This window comes from Acanthopagrus latus, chromosome 3, assembly GCF_904848185.1.
Source record: "Acanthopagrus latus isolate v.2019 chromosome 3, fAcaLat1.1, whole genome shotgun sequence".
Lineage (NCBI taxonomy): Eukaryota > Metazoa > Chordata > Actinopteri > Spariformes > Sparidae > Acanthopagrus > Acanthopagrus latus.
In genome coordinates this window covers 14,811,895-14,831,809 of record NC_051041.1, presented here as the reverse complement: position 1 = coordinate 14,831,809, position 19,915 = coordinate 14,811,895, and the positions used below count along the sequence as shown (strand labels likewise).

Sequence of the window (19,915 nt, the reverse complement as noted above, 5' to 3'; positions counted from 1 at the left end):
AGCGCTTACCACCTGCATTCACTTGTACCAGCAATATTGACCCTTCACACAACACAATTTAAGAACGTGCTGCAGAGCGACTAAGGAGACTGTGAGCGGTTCACCAGTAGTTCTCATCGAAATGAGTGATACTAGGTTTCTAATGTGTGTGTAGCCTCACAAGCCTGATGTGAATTGTTTGCATTTACAGTTACATCTATGCAAAAAGCATTTGTGCACCACATCATAAGTATACTGTGGGGTAACTGTGTGTTTTCTGTTTTATAAAAAATGTAATGTAATCTGGCCTGCAAGTTATTATTTTTTTTAATTTGTTTTTTGGTAGTTTCACACCAATTTAAAGTACACCTTCATATGCAATGGCGATACAAACACAAATCTATAAAAAAAAAAGGGGGGGGGGGGGGGGGGTGGGGTTGACTTTATTAACTTTGAAATTCAAAGTCAGTTCAATGCTGTCGTTTATCAGATAATGTATGTGTCCACAGAGCAAAACAGTGGTCGTTTTCTGCATTCTGACATATTGCCAAATAATCGCTGTTGCTTTTCACTTTGACAACAAATCCTCCGCCACTGCCTTTTGCAGTCAGTTCTCCTAACTCTTGCCAGTCCTGTTCTGGGTTGCGACTCTGCTGCTGGCCTCGCTGCTGCATGGAGGAGATGCCTACAGCAGTTCAAAATTGCAGCGTCCGTCATCAGACTGTTGATTTATTTATTTTTTTATTTTAAGTATGATGGTGATGGTGGGAAAGTAATGTAATTGGTATAGCACCTCAAACACCGACTATGCAGCAAGCCTAGTGCAAGGTTTAAATATGTAATTGATTGTCAGTTAAAACCTTATGTGCATACAGATGTATTCAGATGTATTCTGCACTAACTCATCAAATAAGAAGGTATACAAACAGCTATTTGCATCTTCGTATTATTATGTTCACAATGGAAATAAAACATGACATTTTCAGAAATATTACTCCATAGTACTTGAACTATACATTCCTATGTGCAGATACTCAAACTAAAAAATAACAAAATCACATAGTGTGAAGTTTTGAAGCTCAGTAGTGGTTCATGCAAGGGACACATAGTTTTGATTAAACCTCTGTGGCGTGGAGTAAGTGTGCAGGCATTACATTCTGGCATTGTGAAGCGCTGAGTCTAGCTGAAAGACCCTGTGAATTACTGATGAATGACAGTGAGCCCTTTTTTTTTTTTTGCATCCTCTGTCAAAAACTTAATGATGGTCATGGTGACATCTTGGTACTGGGTTTGTTCTTGGGCTTCCAGGATTTTGATTCTGATTGGATAGATTCGGTCATTAATGTTTGTTTGTTTTTTACAGAGGGGTAACATGATTGACCACACTGACCTTATAATGCCATCCTAGTGCTCAGTATAATTCTTGAATAGATACAGGCAAATGCAGTATTACTTATCCTCTAGTCCATAATACCTATGATGGTTTACAAAGCTGTCACTAGCCTGGCAGCTAGACGCTTTTTAAAAGATCCCAAAAAGTATCTTTCTCCTGCAAAATCCCCTCACTCTTGCTTTTCCTTAAGCCAGCAACTATTACTCAAGAAATGCAACTCAGCCTGTAATATATTTTGCATCCTTCAACCGCACTCCACTTTCCCTACTGCATATACTGCTTTAACTGCTACTTCAAGCAACGGGAAGCCAGCAGTTCAGTTTATCATGAGCTTTCCAACAAACCTTAAAATATCCCAAATCTTTCATATGTTATTAATCAGTATGAATAATTCTTTATTGATCCCTGAGAGGAAATTGGTTCATCGCAGTAGCTCCTTCTAGAATAGAGATACAACATTATGGAGAGATTGAATAAAATATAGATAGGGAAGACGAGAAATGAGACAAAGAAAAATAAAATGTAGTGAAATATCAAATGATAGAACACGTGTATACATAGAATTGCATGTTTGTGACAATAGTCAACAGTATAAGTGACACATAAATACTCGAATATTGCACCTGATATTGCACGGAAAAATTGATGGGAAATCAATCCGTTGAAATATTGGGCAGTATTGGCAAAACTGGGCAATGCTACAGAATTTATAAATGCTACATAAATAGTGGCATTGTTACTCTGATACTGATCTCTACTCAGATTCAGACTCATCTTTATTCAAAGGACATTCAAATGAATTTGTCCAACAGTTTCTTGTTACTCTTAATGTACTAGGCTGAATGAAGACAGGTTAAAAAAAAACTATGTTCTACTTATAAATATACCGAACAAAACATTGGCGGATAAAAATGTATAATTATTGTCAGTGTGTCAGTGATACCAGTGGAATTTGGTGCAGCCAGCAGAAGACGTGCTGTGCTCTCGATATGCTCGATATGACATGCTGCAGGTCGAGAGATTTATTAGACATTGCCTCACCAGTACGGTGTATTCATGTTACGCATCCATTCATGTTCCATTGCATCATTCTCCAAGAAGGGAGTCACCACTTGTCTTACATGGTGACTGACAAGTGTTGCATCTGGGTTTCATGTCAAACCGGATTCAGTTCTTCTTCGAAATGCTTGATGCTATGCATGTCATTTGCTCGCTTGAATTTTCGCTTGTGTCGTTTCTCTGTCGTAGACGGTGAAAGGGGGGATCTCTGAGACTCGCATTGAGAAGAGAATAGTCATCACTGGAGACACTGAAATTGATCACGATAAGGTGAGGAGTGTATATGATTGAAGAAGAGTCTCTGATTGAGAGCATGTTGTCAACCCTCACGCTAAATTTTGTTGGAATTATGTTTTTATGTTTTTCAAAACTCTGCAATGAAGAGGTGGTTTCATTGTGTATTGTCACAGACCTCTGTTGAAAAGCACATGTACCTGATGTGCCTGAAATGATCTAGATGCTTAATTTGCCGCATTGATTGCGTTCTTAAATCAAGTAAATTTGGTCCCTAGCAGTCATTTGAACTAAATGATGTGTTCCACTCACCTGAATTGTTGTCCCTCTTTCACTCTTCAGGCTTTGGCTCAAGCCATTAAGGAGGCAAAAGAGCAGCACCCGGATATGTCTGTTACCAAAGTGGTTGTGCACCAGGAAACAGAGATCACTCCAGAGTAAGGCCGACCGACCCTTTGTGAGGTGAGTATCCAGCCTGAACCGTCACTCACCTGCCCCCAGCCATCCATTCTCTGGTGGGATCGGACCCGTTCACACAATAAATCACCTGCCGTTCATGCGAAAATTTTATATGAATATTGCATTCCCTCACCATAAAACGATCACGTGCCCCCTAACCCCCCTACTCCACCCAACCACCCGAAGGCTAAGTAATGAATAAATGAATGAATACGAAACACATCACATTATAAATGAATTCATTAATCTGTTGAAGTTGAATAAGGTGCCTAGCCAACTGAGCAGTAAAAGCTATAGCAGGGTTGGACCATATGTGACTACAACATATGAGTATGATTAGCCGGTGACTATCAGTTTAAGGAGGTTTTTTTTTTTTTTTTTTTTTGTGAGACTACATTTTGCTTGGCTTTTGTTAAAGTAACCCCCAGAAACAAAACTTGCATTGTAAGTCAAACACAAGAAAGGGAAATTAACCAAATGACTAGAATACTCGGTCTGTTCTCTTATTTTCCATTTGTCTTTAAAACGAGTCATAGATAGGGAGTTTAACAGTCAGAGTCAGCAAACGAGGTGAATCTTTTTGATCTGGGTTTAACAAGAGGTGCAAGTCAGTTACTGAAGCGGGAGGTATTTATGATGTTAAATGACATGTCTGTTATAAACACAACGGTAAAAGTTTGACTTGAAATTTCAGGTGTTTTGACAGACTGAGGAGATCAAAAAGGCACTGTTGTTGTAAAAACTCTTGATAGTTCTGGGTTATACCGGAGCAAGAGATGATTCAGGAGGCACAATCAGTGCCAAAACACTAAAGGTGATGGCCAATCAGCGAGAGTCTGATTTAGTCTGTGTGACTAGAAAAGCTTTTTTTTCTCTCTGGGTTCTGTGCAAAATAGGGTGTCGGGTCACTGAAAATGGAGCTTTTGGAAAACGACAGGGTCCGGCTATGTGTAATTATAAAAGGGCAGTGGAGGAGAATTGTCCCGAGAAATCCGCCCGGCTATAAGTTATTCAATTTACCATATGGACAATTAGCACACATTAGCATAGCATAAGTCGTTCCAGCGTGGCCTTAGTCTTTTCCCTGGTCTTTCTGTGTTTGGGTTGGCCACTCCCCTGGCTTCTATTTGAGTATCAACATTTAGTGAAAACCTGATTTTATTTTGAATATGCTGCAACCATCCTTACCGTCATTTACATTATTATGATTTCAGTTTCAAATTCCACAACGATCAAGTGCCTCCCTATGAGTAACATTTAGTCTTAATCTAAATGAAAGCAAGAAAAGTTATTAAATGAAGTTACATTTTATTTTCTGAGTTTGCCTTCTTTGATTTGCCTGGTGTGTTCGCGTGCTGTATGTAAAATACAAAGTGCAAGCGTTTGGTAGTTAAATTCCACTGACGATGTATTTCTCCGTTTCCCTCCGACCATCTTTCCATCTCTCTGTCTCCCACTTTACCGTTCTTTAAATCACCCCTTAGACCTGTCAGTTGCCCCCACTCTTCCTCCATACTTGTGTCACATTAAACCATTTTGACTGCAGCACCCCCAGCCATGACACCCAACTGCACGGCCTTTGACATGAAGCACCAGACCACATCAGAGGGAACGAGCTTCGACGTCGAACAATGAACTTTAACCTCCGCGCGTGTGAAGTCTGCCCCGAAGGAGACGACTCACCAGAAAAATTCCCAAGAACTTTCCCCCGTATTCCCCCACAGTCCCCCTCTTGTTCCACTTACTGCCAAAAAAAAAAAATCAACCGCTGGACTGATGACAAAAATAACTTTTTTTAAGGAGGAAAAAACAACAACAACAAAGAAAAAAAAAATCACATAAACTTGTGGTTTATTCCTCTGGAATATATACACTCTAGAGATTTTGAGAAACATTTTCAAGGGCATTTGGTCTTTTAATCTTGAGATTACTGGTACATTATTTTTCTACGGCTTTTCTTACCATCAGAATTGGTTATCAATAACTTGGAGGTCAAGTGTTTTTAAATGTATTCCAAACAGCATTGACAAAAGAAATGTAGGTGGAGTTTTTTTTTTTTTTTGTGGGATTGAACACATTGGGAGCCGAGCAACCCTCTCAGATCTCAGAGCGAGTTTGGTGTCATTTCTTGTACAGTTAGCATTTTATTTTCCTTCTCAATGTGAAAAAATATTTTTTCAATTTATGTACAAAAAAAAAAAAAGATTGATTTTATCAAACGGCGGGGGGCAATTACTCGTTTCACCTTGTGTAAAGCTCTGGCCTGAACACTTGTTGATGATGGATTTTACATCTTTTGATTGTTTTTAAATTGTTCTTGTTGTCGTAGTGCTTGTGTCACTAGAACGGTGCTTTTATCAGTACGAAGAAGACAGCAGTGACCGAAATAACCTTTTTCTTTCATGTATTCCCACCTCTGTCTTTTTTGTGTGTGTGTTGTTTTGTAAAACTACTCTGCAGGTGTGACTTCAACATTTTGTATTAAGAGCATACCTGTCACTCCGTACAGTTTTAAGGGCCTTCCACATCAAGAGCCATAACTGTAACTGTCGGCGGAGACCGCACCTCAGCTATAACCACAGTGACAGCGGGGAACAACATCGCCTGGATCACCCTCATGAATTATGAATAACTTTTTCCCTACAAGACAATATTGCAGGAGTTTTATAATATTGGTCCTTTATGACGATCACAGCGATAATTGATGTTGACTCTGCCAAGAGTATGAATAAATGTGTCTTCAAAAGTAGTCTCCTAACAGGGAGTTGGGTCCTCTTGACTCCACGTCTCTGAAGGACTTTGCAAAACCATATTTTCCTCTTTTCATCGCTCTGTGCAACACAGAGCAGTGACAGGTCGCTGACACGCATGCTTGGCGCCACCGTTTACAGAACATTACCTTTCACCAGTGCGGACGCTCACATTGTTACTGTTACGGGCGCGGTTCTTGATGTGGACATGCCTTTACTCATATCTACTAAGCAAGGCATCAGCATCTACAGTATTTATGTTTACAGTAGTTATGTTTCACATTTGTACTTCTTGTACCAAATGGGCAGTGTGTACTCATCTTAAAGAGGGTTTTAACCCAACATTAAAATTAGGTTAATTTGAGTGGAGATCAAAGCAATAATTATTCCAACTATTGCAGCACATCTAAAAGGTTATCTGGTTAAAGTTGTAATAACGCTAATTAGTTAGACCAGTTCATGACCTGCAGTGAGTGGACTTGCATTGTGCACTGCTTTGTGACTCAGCAACTTATTCAGACGGTAACCTTTAGGTAACCTTTAAGGACAGATGACGCCGAGCAAACAAATTGCAAATTCTACAGCGTCTGCTGCGATATTCCTGAAGTTCTAATTGTGCAATCTGATATAGTAAATTATTTAAAGTTAAATTATTATTATTATTATTATTATTATTATTATTATTATTATTATTATTATTATTATTATTATTATTATTATTATATTTTAAATAGGCCTACAAAGGTTTTAAAACAACAACAACTATGTTTCAGTCCTTTGTGCTACGTCTATATGAAAAAATAGAGCCTGGGGAATGAAGCTGCTCGGTAGTCTGATGGTACAGCAGCACATACTTCTGTATCTGTTGGCAGATGGCAGCAGGGTGAACAGACTGTAGCTGGGTGGGTGATGTCTTTTATTATCTATGGGCTCTGTGCAGACATCTCACTTGTGCTTTTCTAACCAGGGCGCTGATGTTCCATGACGAAAAGAGGCTCTCAGTGACGGTAATTCCAAGGAACCTAAAACATTTAACCTGCTCTACACTGATGTACTTTTTTTTTCTAAAATCAACCATCAGCTCCTTGGTTTTGCTGACGTTGAGCAGGAGATAGTTCTTTGTGCACCAGGGTGCACCAAAAAGCATCCTGATTTAGCTGATCTTCACTTCAAGCCATTTAGAAGGTTTTACATAAACTTAGAAATTGATTTCTAAATAGAGTGCTCAAGAACTGCCAACACCATGAACCAGGTCGTGATAAATTTGAACCGCTGAACCTAAAAGTGATGTTTTTTCTGCTAAACAAAATTATTTAACAGAGCCAGGTGCTTCCAATGGATCAATAGCAAGTGTAGCACTGTGTGGGAGCCTGTTCTGGACATTGACGATTGAATTTATTAAAGAAGCACTCACTGTAGTCTTGGGGAAGAAATTTTAATCAGATGAGAAAGATCTTCATTGACTGTACTGAATAAACAACTGCTTAAAGGACAACACAATTCAACACTATATATAGATATATTTTATTCTAATTGTATATATGTGTGTGTTCTATTGTTAATTGTTAATATTATAAATTCTGACTTTGAATTCCTTCTCCGAAACTACATAGTGTCCCTTTAATAAACACTATGAAGCAGGAAAACCATCATTCAGACTATTAGTTTAACCTTATTAGTCTGAAAATTGGAATATTATATGTATGCAAGTGCCCTATGACATTTCACTGTTAGTACTGTGACTCATTCGTGCACACTGCCCATTTGAATCAGACACATAACTAGTGCACACATGTAGTATATAATTTGTAGTTCTTTAAACATGACATGATTTTGAGAACAGAGTTGTCTGTGAAGTCCTCCCAACATGTTATAGTTTTGTCACCGTTATGTTGTCTTCATCGTGGCATTCCCTTTTTCTTTCAATATCTTTCTTACTTGTGCACCCTGAATTTGCCATGACAGGCAGACATGTAATAAAACAGCACCATGAATAAACACAAAGACTTTGTATTTTATCTTGCTCTGTGTATACCCATTGTTCGTATTTTGTGATTGTGATTTCACTGTTCTGGTTGGTCTCGTGCGTGCAGAGCCACTCAGGGAATGTGGCCAGAAAAAGGAAAATCATTACGTTTCTGGTAGCTTGTGAGTGTATGAATGTATCGCACGCTCACGAGAAAGTTTCCCACGCTGTGCGGTGCTTGATTTGTAAATCGGTTTGTCCCAGAACACTGTGTGCTCCTCAAGCCAAACAGAACTATCATCGCAAACAGAGTATGATGTCTTTACATTTATTGACCAGAGTATTCAAAAATCTGCAGGGACATAAAAACAGCTGATTACAGCACCATCTGTCCCTTTACTACCCTGTTGTTTACCTTTTGTCTGTGGATTGCTACATCGGTGGGGGGGGGGGATGGAATAAGAGGTTGATCTCAGCTCTGTTTCAGTGCTACAGACAGTGCAGCATCCGCACACACACACACAGACACACAACCTATTTTTGCCATTCAGCCATATTTTGGCCTAACGGTAATCATATGCCAAAATATTAAGACGCAAATTTAATTAAACCACAAAGCCACTACACGATCAACAACAGTTCATTTCCAGCAGTTATTTTGAATGCTATACATATTAAGATGAAAATCATTTAGTTTTTTTTTTGTTTTTGTTTTTTTCCATAAAAAGTTTTTAGAAATCCATATTATAATCACAGTAAAAATGGACATCCCATCATTGAGGAAAGAAAAGGTACCTTTACCCTGTTGCTGAAGGGAAACAAGTACGAGTCTTAGGAGTTTGTCCTGCATTCCAGTGGTTGGCTATAATTGTTGTACTGTGGTTATTTATCCCTGTTTGGAGCGGTTCCAGTCTGAGGAGCTGCAAAAAACCTCAAAATTCACTTATCTATCTGTTTTTCTCCGATAGAGGAACGTTGATTTATATTAGGCAAAAAAAAAAATGCATGATGGTGTAAGTTCCAGACAGTATTATTAGCTAATCAAGCACACATGGCTCTATTTGAATTTGAGTTAGACAAGAACAATTCATATTCCAGGTTTACCAATTAGTGATATACAGGTGTTTTTTGTCTTTGTCCTCTGAGGTTTAACCGAAACAGCGTGATTAATTGTGCATAAAGAGGAGTTCTGTCTTTCAGAAATAATTGCAGAGCCCAAACTCAAACTCAACATTATCATCTGTTCTTTCACCCCCAAAAGCTGGCAACCAGCCAAGCCCCGGTGCTGCCGGTTGAATCGTTGACTGTGATCATGGCTCAAGATGTCTGCACACATGCTGGCAGCTTAGATTTGCCTCCATCTCTCCATCCTGCCTCTCAGCCTACAAACAGGCAAAACATAGACTTCTTCTATTCCTGGCAGCCCAGTCCCGCTCTGCACCTGTCTGCTCAGTGTGAATAACGTTTTCCCGAAAAAAAAAAGTGCAGAAAAACAGCAGTGGAAGTTACAGACAGCACTGAATTATGTGTTTTAATAGGAGCTCTTCCACCTGTCTTACTTTCACAGAACAAAAACCCTCTACTCTCCCGTCACATCTAACCACCTCCGGCCCTGTGTAGAGCAGCCTCTGGTGACACTGACTGCTTGAATGTACAGTGGCTAAACGCTGTGATTTAATTACCACACGCCTATGTGAGCCTTTCATGAGCGAATGGCTAACGCGCTGCGTGTGTGTCTGCCACCCCGCTGTTTTGTTTTCCTGCCCGTCCTACGGCAACGCGGCCGAACAGATTGCCGGGTTTGCATCCCTGCTTCGATAATGCAGCACTTGCAGTGTGTATTTTTATCAGTAGCAGAACAGACAGCTGCAGATATAATGGGAGCCTGAAGAAAGCACCAATAAAAATTCCTGATTTGAACAGCAGCCACGCGCTTGGAATTATTTGCAGAAAAATGGTGCCGATTAGCCAATGCACCAGGGTCGTGTACTGCCCTTTAGGGAGGCAGGTGGTCCAGGTAAAAAGAGGCACACTAAACTAGAGCTGCAGCAATCAGCTGATGAATCGATTTTTCCACTGAATTAGTCGCCAAAGATTTTGATGATTGATCATTCATTTCAGTCATTTTTTCACACAAAAATGTCTATTCCTTAAATTAAAGAACGTGCTTATGTTCTTCGTCATTGATTTTAAACGTAAGGAGTCAAGAAAGAGGGAATGATTGTGAGCTTGTAAAATCATTTTCACAAATGATTTCACAGCCTGTAGTTGGGTCACCTTTTTTGTGCATGTAAAAAGCATTTGTACGCACATGTCAAAAGGTTTCGTTGCTGTAAAAATACTTTGTGTGTCGGTGAAAAACATTTTGTGCACAAGTGTATAATTTGCTCATGTGCAGAAATAATAACCACAGTGAGGTTTCACAAAGTCTGAGAGACGCACACGAAATTTCCCACACGTGCATGCGCCACTGAAGATACAAGCTACGGGTCACACGCATGAATTCTGACCCTGGTTCAGTGGCAAATGCGGGAGGATTTTATTGAACTGGAGACTAATGTGAGCATAACCTTTACTGTGTACTGAGAATGGTTTAGATTTTTGATCAGAGATGACCAAGTTGCATTTTTACACCATACCTTTGATAGATTAATGATCATAACAAGTAATTAATCATCGCTAGATTACAGTATAATGGGAGAAGCAGATTTCTTTGAAAGGTTTTGAAAAGGCTTATTCCAGACACAAGCCCACGAACAAACAGAGGGATCATTAGATCTATACATTTCATAGCATTTGCCCATAGAAACTGTGTTCAAATTCAATGATTTGTTTATGCTTGCTGTGCTAGCTGAGCTTCAGTACCAGCAGGAACCTGCATGGCCGCGGTGGAGAGAAGCTCTGCGGGCCTGCTGGAACTGCAGCCGGCAGCTCGCTGCAGCTGTTGGGCCCAGGAGGGTCCAGGAGAAGAGCAGGGGCGCAAGACAGCCCAGTGGGAGAAGAGAGAAAACAAACAAGTTGATTTCTGCAAGAAAAGGAGGAAATTCTTCACATTTAATAACAGATAAGTTATTCTGAATACTGTGAGTTTATCAGACCGTCAACGTTTTACACTTTTATTTTGTTTTTCTGATATTATATTTAAGAAAAATGACATTGTCCTTCTTACCTGACTGCATTATTGTGCCAAAGTAAGCTGCACATTCATTTTTTTTAATACTGGAATATCATTAAAACTGTAAACAAGGTCATCGGCTGAGTCAGTGGTGGGCGGGGCAAAGATATTAACCAGATCTGAAAACCTGTCCGTAGGTTCAGTGTTACGTCTGACCACAGTTTCAGGATAGTTATTCTGTGTTGAAAGTTTTGTGTTAAGAAAAGACACAGAAACGATCAAAAACAGGAAAGCCTGGCAATGGGGAGAATGTCAACAGCAATTAAACTCGTAATAAATAATCCATTATACTGCATGTCACATGCCGAACACGATTGAGACAAACACCAATATCTGCAGAATCTGAGGCCTCTCCATCGCTGTCATTCAAATTAAAATCAAGACGTGGACGAGCCATGAGCATGCATCCAGGGATGCCCTGAGGGCCGGCAGTCTTCTGTGCGTTAATAATGCTGAGTGGAGCACATCTGTCGGTGGGGAAGAGAAGTAGATAGCTGATGGTCTGTGTGGGCCTTCACTATACCTTTGTTTATCATTGCCATAAAATCTCACTGCCATTTGTAGTCACTTCTCTGGGGAATTGTGCAATCCAAGCGATTCCCGTGTGCTATAATGAACCAAATGCATATTTCAGTCGACCGAAACACGTCTGTGTCTGAGTGTAATCTTTATTGTGCTCACCGGCCGCCTGGCTGTCGGACGGTTTGAGCGCACTAGTTATAGCAATTTGTATCTTTCTCACTTGTCAGCTTGAGTTATACCAGCCTTTCTCTCGCAATATGCTGATTCATGCACCTCCTGCTCTCCCTGCTTGCACTTAATTGGCTCTGCAAAGCCTTTTATCAACCCGAGCGGCCTTTGTGTGAATCCACACTTCATGATCGTGACACCATATTTTCCGAGCTTCGTGACTCACTCAAGCTTATGCATTTCTGCACGGGCTCGGACAGATGTTGTCTGCACTAGGCCTCAAAGAAGCCCCCGTGGCCACTCAGTTGAACATCTGGATTTTCCCATATATTTTCCCTATAGTTTGCACTTAATTAATTTAAGTAGCGCTCTGCTCGCGATGAAGATAAATCACTAGCCTGTCTCATTTGATCAGCGTCAGGTCACCCCTGCTCTTCCGTCTGTGCCTCCAAGAACCAGCTCTGTTGGGAAAAAAAAGCTACCGACACCAAGATCGTCACTCTCAGAAACAGCCTTTGAAGTTTCGAAGCTTAAATGACTCCCGTCTTAGAGCTCTTCGCAGGGCTTTTTGGGAAGATGCATGGTAATTTATTCCCTGGTGTATTGACACATGAAAGCACTGAGCTGTCAGACTCCTTAACTCTATGTGCAGTATGTGAACTCCTATTCTTCAGCTCAAATTGATTCATTCAAAAACACACAAGCCCACACTTTGGAACAGAGTCACCGTGGGGGCAGTAATGGAGGGCTCCATGGCCTCTGTGGGCACGACAACTCAAATCACTACACCGAACCGTACTGTCTATGAGGGCCTATACCTGCAGGATACTGGGGCTACACTGACGCTATTCGGCATCCACAGCACAGCAGGGAAGTAGGATATGTGGCTCAGCCTCGGGTTGATCTCTGTGACTATTGTTCTTTTGAATTCGTGGCTTCTCTATATAGGGTATGGACCCATTTCCCTCTGGAAGTTCTGGAAGTGTAAATTCACATTTCATATTTTACCTCATTGATGTTCCTCATGTAAGTCTGTCTCAGATATGATGTTCCAACCCTGAAGAGACCAAATGAATGAGATCATAATCCATACAAGTGATACAAGATGCAAGATAGGGTGAGGAACTTGGACATCAAGAGGGAGCTCGGTGTGGAGTCGCTGCTTCTTCGCGTCAAAAGGAGCCACTTATGGTGGTTTGGCCATTTAACTGGGATGCCTCCTGGGTGCATCCCTTCGGAGGTTTTCTGGGAACAACCAGCTAGGAGGAGATTATATGGCAGACCCAGAATGCACTGGAGAGATTACACATCTCATTTGGCCTGGTTATGCTTCGGTATCTCCCAGGAGAAGCTGGGAAGCATTGCTGGGGAAAGGGGACTGGGTCTGGAGTATCCTACTGAGCCTGCTGCCACCTCGACCCAACAACGACAACGTTGGATGAATGGATGGATGGGTTAAAACAGTAAGATTTCTCAATGTGCACCAACACACTCTTCTTTAATAATTAGAGGCTGCTTTCATTTTTAAATGCTTCAAAGGGCACGTATTTGTCACTGCAGCAAATATAATGGCACATTTAAGCAGGGAGACTAAGAACGTTTCAAACATAAACACAAAAATGCAGGGTTTACAACACTAAAAAACAAAACTATGATTGAGTCCTGTCCATTTTATAAAATGGATGTTGAGGATGAACTGAGGAGTCTCACAGCCTTTGCCTGAGGCCAGCTGCTCTGTATTCTAGTGGTATGGCAGCAAATACTACTGCATCTTTTTCCAGTCAGCAGCAGGTGGTGTCCTTTAGTCTATGTGACACTTCACTTTGACATATCACTGATGCGCTGGGGTCTGCTTGTGAGGAAGTCCAATATGCAGTTGCAGAATGTGAGTTGAAGGCAGTATATATGGCATTCTCTGTGGATCTGATGGGTCTGAAAGCATGCTGAGGGCCCAGGCTGGCAGGGGTGCTGTCTTTGATGTGCTGAAGAACCAATTTCTCAAAACACTTCATCACGATGGGAGCGAGAGCCACAGGGCCGTCGTCGTTGCTAAAACACAGCAGACTTTTGAGGTAAAAGGACACTGGTGGCTGTCTTGAGGCATGAGGGAACAGTCTCTGCGAGAATGAGATGTTAAAAAATGTCAATAATAACCTGTCGTTTTCCTCATTTTTGATAAGATAAGAATTATGTTGATCGTCTGACCTCAGTGGGACAATATTTTCATTGCAGCATTGCTTCCATGCTTTGAATTGTGGGCAGACTTTAGGCTATAGTTCCTTATGTAGGAGGCATGTTGGAGGAAGGAAGTGACCATCTTTAAGTGAGCCAAGATTTGATCTGTGCCGTCCAACTCTGAGAGAGCTGTGTGCAGCAGTCACACCTCTTATTCACACTGATGAGGCCTTATCTTGAAGCCGTGCCACGCATTTTCTCTAAAAATTATTAATTACTATGGGAATGTTTTTTTTTCCATCAAGCTTAGTTTTAATCTTATCCTCTTGAACTTGTGGTAATGGGCATCTCTATCAAACTTGCGTGAAGCCGGGCACAGGACACTCTTAAGGTTGATGATGCGTGATAACAGACGGCATGACAGCAACAGGTAGGCTGCTGTACAATGTAACTGTTGTCATAGAGTTTTTCCCACTATGAATAATTTGCCATAGAAAATGTCAGAGCAGAAACTCCTAATTGACTTTGCGCGCAAGGCCTGGACATCTAACGTTTTGAGAGAGCACAGCAGTGTCCAAAGGTTTGTGAAAATGACACAAATATCAGTTTCCACAGTCTGCTGTTTCAGTTTTCACGATGGCAATTTGCACATACTCCAGAACGTTATGAAGAGTGATCAGATGGAATTGCAATTCATTGCAAAAAGTCCCTCTTTGCCATGAAAGTGAATTTAATCCTAAAAAAGCAAAGACATTTGAGGGCGTGGTGTCACGAAGGGCAGCAAAGAAGGTGGACAAACAAAACCCCACAAATTCTGACAAACTCCACGCATTGATTTATGCAAGAACTGGCTGCCATCAGTCAGCATGAGGCCCAGAAGCTGACTGACTGCACGCCAGGGCGAATTGCGGAGTTGTTGAAAAAGAAGGGACAACTCTGCAAATATTGACTCTTTCCATACGCTCAATGCAATTGTCAGTAAAAGCCTTTGATACTGATGAAATGTTTGTAATTATACTTCAGTATACCATAGTGCCATCTGACAAATGTCTAAAAACACTGTGGCAGCAAACTCTGTGAAAAAACAATACTTAATACATAATGGTTTGTTGGCTCAGGTCCTAAACACAGTTGCAGCTTCTGTTCCTATGCTGTAACTTTTAGTTGTATAATATGACGAGGTTGCGCGTGCTGAGCTGTTCAGCCAGAACATGCCAACCATGGTTCAGTGTGTGCCATCCAATGACGTAGTTTCAACAATTCATCACGTTTATACTTAAACATTTAACTTGATTATGCAAACCCTATGACCGCAGCTGCGCTCCTGCCGCACCACACTTACGGTAATAACATCAGACAGCTGAATGGCGCATGTTTTCAGTACACAGCGAGCTATATTATCTGGACCAGCGGTCTGGACCCTTGTGGCTGTATAATGAGTTAGGCTGCATACTGCTGGCTGCAGTTAGGATTATTTTGTTAGTAGTCTGACCTTCTGCAATTTGCAGCGCTTGTGCTGCTTACACGCCCCACACACTACTCTGCACACGTCTACAGCAGCGACGTGGTGGTTACAGTTGAAGCGGAAAGTGTTTGTGTAAAAAGCAGGATGCTAGAAGGGTAGGATATGTGCAGAAATGGGACTTTTGAACAATAACCATGACTGAGCTCTCTCTGATCCATTCCCTGCAGGGAAGCTGCCTGGCTCACAGCGTTACTAAGCCATTCAGTTACTTTGTTCAGGCCCGGTGCCTGCAGCCCCGGCCAAACAGCAGCATTGCAGCATTGGATTAAACGTAAAACAATGGTATTTTGACTGACGCTATTGTGCTGCTCCTCAGTAAACAAAAAAAGTCAGCGCTCATTTCAGTGAACACAATCTCCCGTGTTGGAAGTGCTCCAATCTGTCTTCAGTTTTCGAAGGTGTCAGTCTCATCTCATCTCAGACATTAAAGATTGCTTTTAAAATGTATTAAAAACAAGTAGGACAACATCAAGAAACAAAAATTTTACCAAAAAATAATAGACACAGTGCAGTTCAAAGCCTTGAAACTGCTTCAGTGAAAGGCTGTGGCAAACAGACAGGTCTTCAGTCTTGATTTAAAGAGGTGAGAGCTGGAGCAGACCCGCAGGTTTCAGAGAGTTTGTTCCAGATATGTGGCGCATAATAACTAAACACTGCTCCACCATGCTTAGTTTTGACACTAGGGGCTGACAGCAGACCTGCACCTGACGACATCAGAGCTCTGGATGGCTCATAATCGTAGCAGCAGATCAGAAATGCGTTTTGGCCTGAAACAACTCAGTGCATTATAAATAGGGAGCAATGTATTCTTTGGCTGACGTGAAGCCAGTGTAAAGATCTGAGAACTGGGGTGATGACATCTACTTTTTTGGTCCTCGTTAGGACTCGAGCAGCAGCGTTCTGAATCAGCTGCAGCTGTCTGATGGATATTTTTTTTAGAGAGTCCTGTAAAGACACCGTTACAGTAGTCGAGTCTTCTGAAGATAAATGCGCAGATAAGTTTCTCCAAATCCTGCTGAGACATAAGTCCTGGATATATTATTAAGGTGATATCAGGCTGATTTTGTAATTATCTTACTGTGGCTACTGAAGTTCAGGTCTGAGTTCATGATTACACTGAGGTTTCTGGCTTGGTTTGCAGTTTTACATAACAGATTGAAGCTGAGCAGAGGACTCTGGATTCCAGATTTTATTACAAGTCAAGTCAAGACCATGTCTGCAGGGGTATCACTGTATTACATAATTGCTTGATACCTTCTGTACCTGACGAAGTTTATATGAGACAATAGTCCTAAACCTAAAGCTTGCAGAAAAATATTGTAATGTGTTGGGTGGTGGGTTAAACATAGAAAATGAGTGTTAAATTGAATTTGAATATCAAAATTTGCTTCATGCAATAATGGGCTTTGCTCATTTTTTTTTTTTTTAAGGAGTGCAGCTACAGTTGTCTTTGCTCTATGCTGTAATATTGCTGCAGTCACACTTAGTTGTGTTAGTTTTCTTCGCTTTTTATTTCATAAAAGTGTTGGCGTGGTTGCTGGAAACATTCATGATCCTATAAAGTAAATGGTACACTCATATCATATATACACTGTGTAGCCCTTAGCAAAAAGTAGTTTATTCAAGTGTACTACAAGTATACTTATTTTATACTAAAACAGAGACAGTATACTTGAAGTGTACTTTTTATATACTATATTTTTATATACTTAAGAAAAGTATATTTAAGTATACTTGGCTTATACTTAAAAATATAAAGAATAGTCTAAGACTAAGTACATTAATACTTAGACTTACACTTATTTTTATAAACTAAAAATGTTCCAATTTAGTCCGAAGAAGTATTAAATTAGTATACTTTCTAGTATGCTACAAGTCCCTGGTCCATAGTATACTTGCTATACTTATACTCAAGCATATTTAATAAAATGAACTTCAAGTATACAACTTTTTGCTATAAGGGAGGATAAGTCAGAGTCAGAAAGTCACTTAATTATGATTGGTGTAGCATTGAAAAGACTGTATCCTCAAAGTTTGGCCCACACACATTCACTTAAGACATTAGTATAGAGTTTAAGGTTCATTACATGTTGACAACCACCTGAAGGCAGCAGGACCAGCATGCCATTTGGTCTCATTTGGAGGTAGTGCACACACAAGAGTGATGCGCACGTTGTTCAAAATACATCAATAACATGGCCCAGGCTCTTACAGAATTACAAAGACTTCTTTGGTTTTGTTAATTCAGTTTATACAGTACAAAACAGTGTCCGCTGTCGCATGGCTGTACGTGTTTGAGTTAAATCTGATTGTAACGTACAAGAAACAAGCGTGCCAAGGCAGCCCAGAAGCTAAGCTGCTAGAATCTGCACCCAGTGGCAGTGGTCTAGTATCTGAATTTGCTCTGTATATCATTGCAAAAATGTCAAATAAATATTTTGTGCCTTTAGGTTTTTGGTTTTTTTTTTAATAGATTTTACACATTTTCACTGTAGTTGAACTTAAGAGTGGTTTGCACTGTTTTCTTACAGCAGAAAGCTCCTCGGTTTGAATCTCGGCTGGGGCATGGCATTTCTGTGTGGAGTTTGCTCGTTCTCACCATGCTTACGTGGGTTTCCTCCGTGTCCTTCAGTTTCCTCCACCATCAACATCAAAACATGTATAAATTGTTAATTCTCCGGTCGGGGATCTTGACCAAGGCACTGGCTTCGGTTCTCAAGTACTGTACTTTGGCTGCCAGCTGCTCCTCCATGGGTTAAATGTAGAGAACCAGTGTACATTGCACATTGTATGATGTAATAAGATAAAGATCCTTAAAGCAATTTGTATATCTATATATATATATATATATATCTATCTCTATATAGATATATATATATATATATATATATACAAATTGAGATATATATATATCGTTTTGGACAAAAGTGTCTGCTAAAATGCCCTAAAATGTAAATGGTATGTTTTACACCTTTTTGTTAACTGCATATGTGTTCTTTCTTAGTTTTCTCAGTATTGATCTACTATGTAGAAACTAAATTAAAGAACAAAGAAATACCATTGAATTTGAAGGTGTGTCCAATCCTTTATATGGTACTGTATATGGATAGTATTGAAAATACAATGCTGATGCAGTTATTTTGGTTCAGGTCTCAGCTTTTCACTAACGTGTCGATTATCCATTTGGATTATCTGCTGATTTAATGCTCTGAAAGGAAAGGCTGGAGAAAAAGAGAGATATTGGTAATAGCATATATGTTGGCCCATAAGTGAAAATATGAGCGGTACAGAAAGGTTGGCCAGCAAAAAGTGCTCTAACTGCAACCGTCTCAGTAATTTAATATTACTACCTCCATCCAACAGTTTAAATGTTAAATGTTTGAAATCATTATTGTAGATGCCCTCACCAAAAAACCCTGTCACTCAGCCAATCATATGAGAGCCAATCAAAATGTTAATGCACTACTCAGGTCACCCTTGATCACAATAAAATGTGATACTAACAACTCATTATATTAACATAGACTAGCACTGACGGAACCAAAATCGCTGATAAGAGTGAACAGGCTCATTAAGTGCTCTAACATCCTCTTAGCCCGCATTAGTCAAACAGCACAATCATTAAACACCAAATCAGCCTTTAATGGTTCTGTTCGAAGCATCTGACTGTATTTCAAGTGTTTTCTTCCCTTCCACTCCTGTTATCACTGCAGTATGAAGGTCTACTGTCAGGAGCTTTACATTTCTTTGAATCGTAACAGGTAATCATACACTGTGAGCATCGTGTCAGCTTTTATAACCCTAAGATATTAGGTATTAGCTAATGGACAGCAGCAATTATGTGCAAGTTCAAATGATCCTGGCTGCATCATCACTCAATAGAACCATTCATTACAGTCAACTCTCATTCCTCACTGAAACAGCTGAGCAGATTGGCACAGCAGCTGATGTCTGGCAGCAGTCGGATGATCCCCGGTTTCTCACATCTCAACCTTCTTGTCCTCCTGCTGCCGTGCAGTCTTCTGCCTTCCTGTGCTAATGCTGCAAGGGGCAGGGGCCCCGCCTGCTCGCTTCATGAGCTGTTAGAGACCAAGAAGCCATCTTGTAAATGACCAATTAAACGAAAAGAGACCGCCAGGGACTGCATACCTGCCCAGAAGGCATCATAAAATCTAATAAGAAGGGGGAACATTTAGAGTCTGCTTGGAACAGTTACCCCCGGGGAGTTCCCTCCTACTTCTTCCTGACCACCTTTGCTCACTCCCACTTTCAGGACATCAAGCTGGTACCGTGGAACCGAAGAGGGGAGAGTTTCATTCATCAGCTGAAAAAAATGAAGGTGGGCCTCAACTGGATGTGTTCATCTGGAGAAATATGGATGGAACACACATTCTCCTTTGGGCGGTGGCGTCAGCGGCAAGCGTGGAGAGATTATCATAAACAACATACTTGTACAACCAAGTGCCACTGCACGACAGCTTGAATAACTGAGACGACAACAAACAGGAGC

At 40.6% G+C, this 19,915-nt stretch overlaps 1 protein-coding gene across 6 annotated transcripts in view; it reads left to right on the top strand.

Annotated features, from left to right (window-relative positions):
* The window catches only part of epb41a (erythrocyte membrane protein band 4.1a), a 49,566-nt gene extending 41,698 nt beyond the window's left edge, over positions 1-7,868 (top strand). For all 6 annotated transcript variants that reach the window (XM_037092603.1, XM_037092608.1, XM_037092607.1 and 3 more), the window contains 3 exons: positions 2,621-2,701; positions 3,008-3,127; positions 4,609-7,868. In XM_037092603.1, coding sequence (XP_036948498.1) covers positions 2,621-2,701; positions 3,008-3,106 — 180 coding nt within the window. In that variant the 3' untranslated portion in view covers positions 3,107-3,127; positions 4,609-7,868. The remainder of the gene's footprint in view (positions 1-2,620; positions 2,702-3,007; positions 3,128-4,608) is intronic.
* Positions 7,869-19,915: the final 12,047 nt, after the last annotated feature.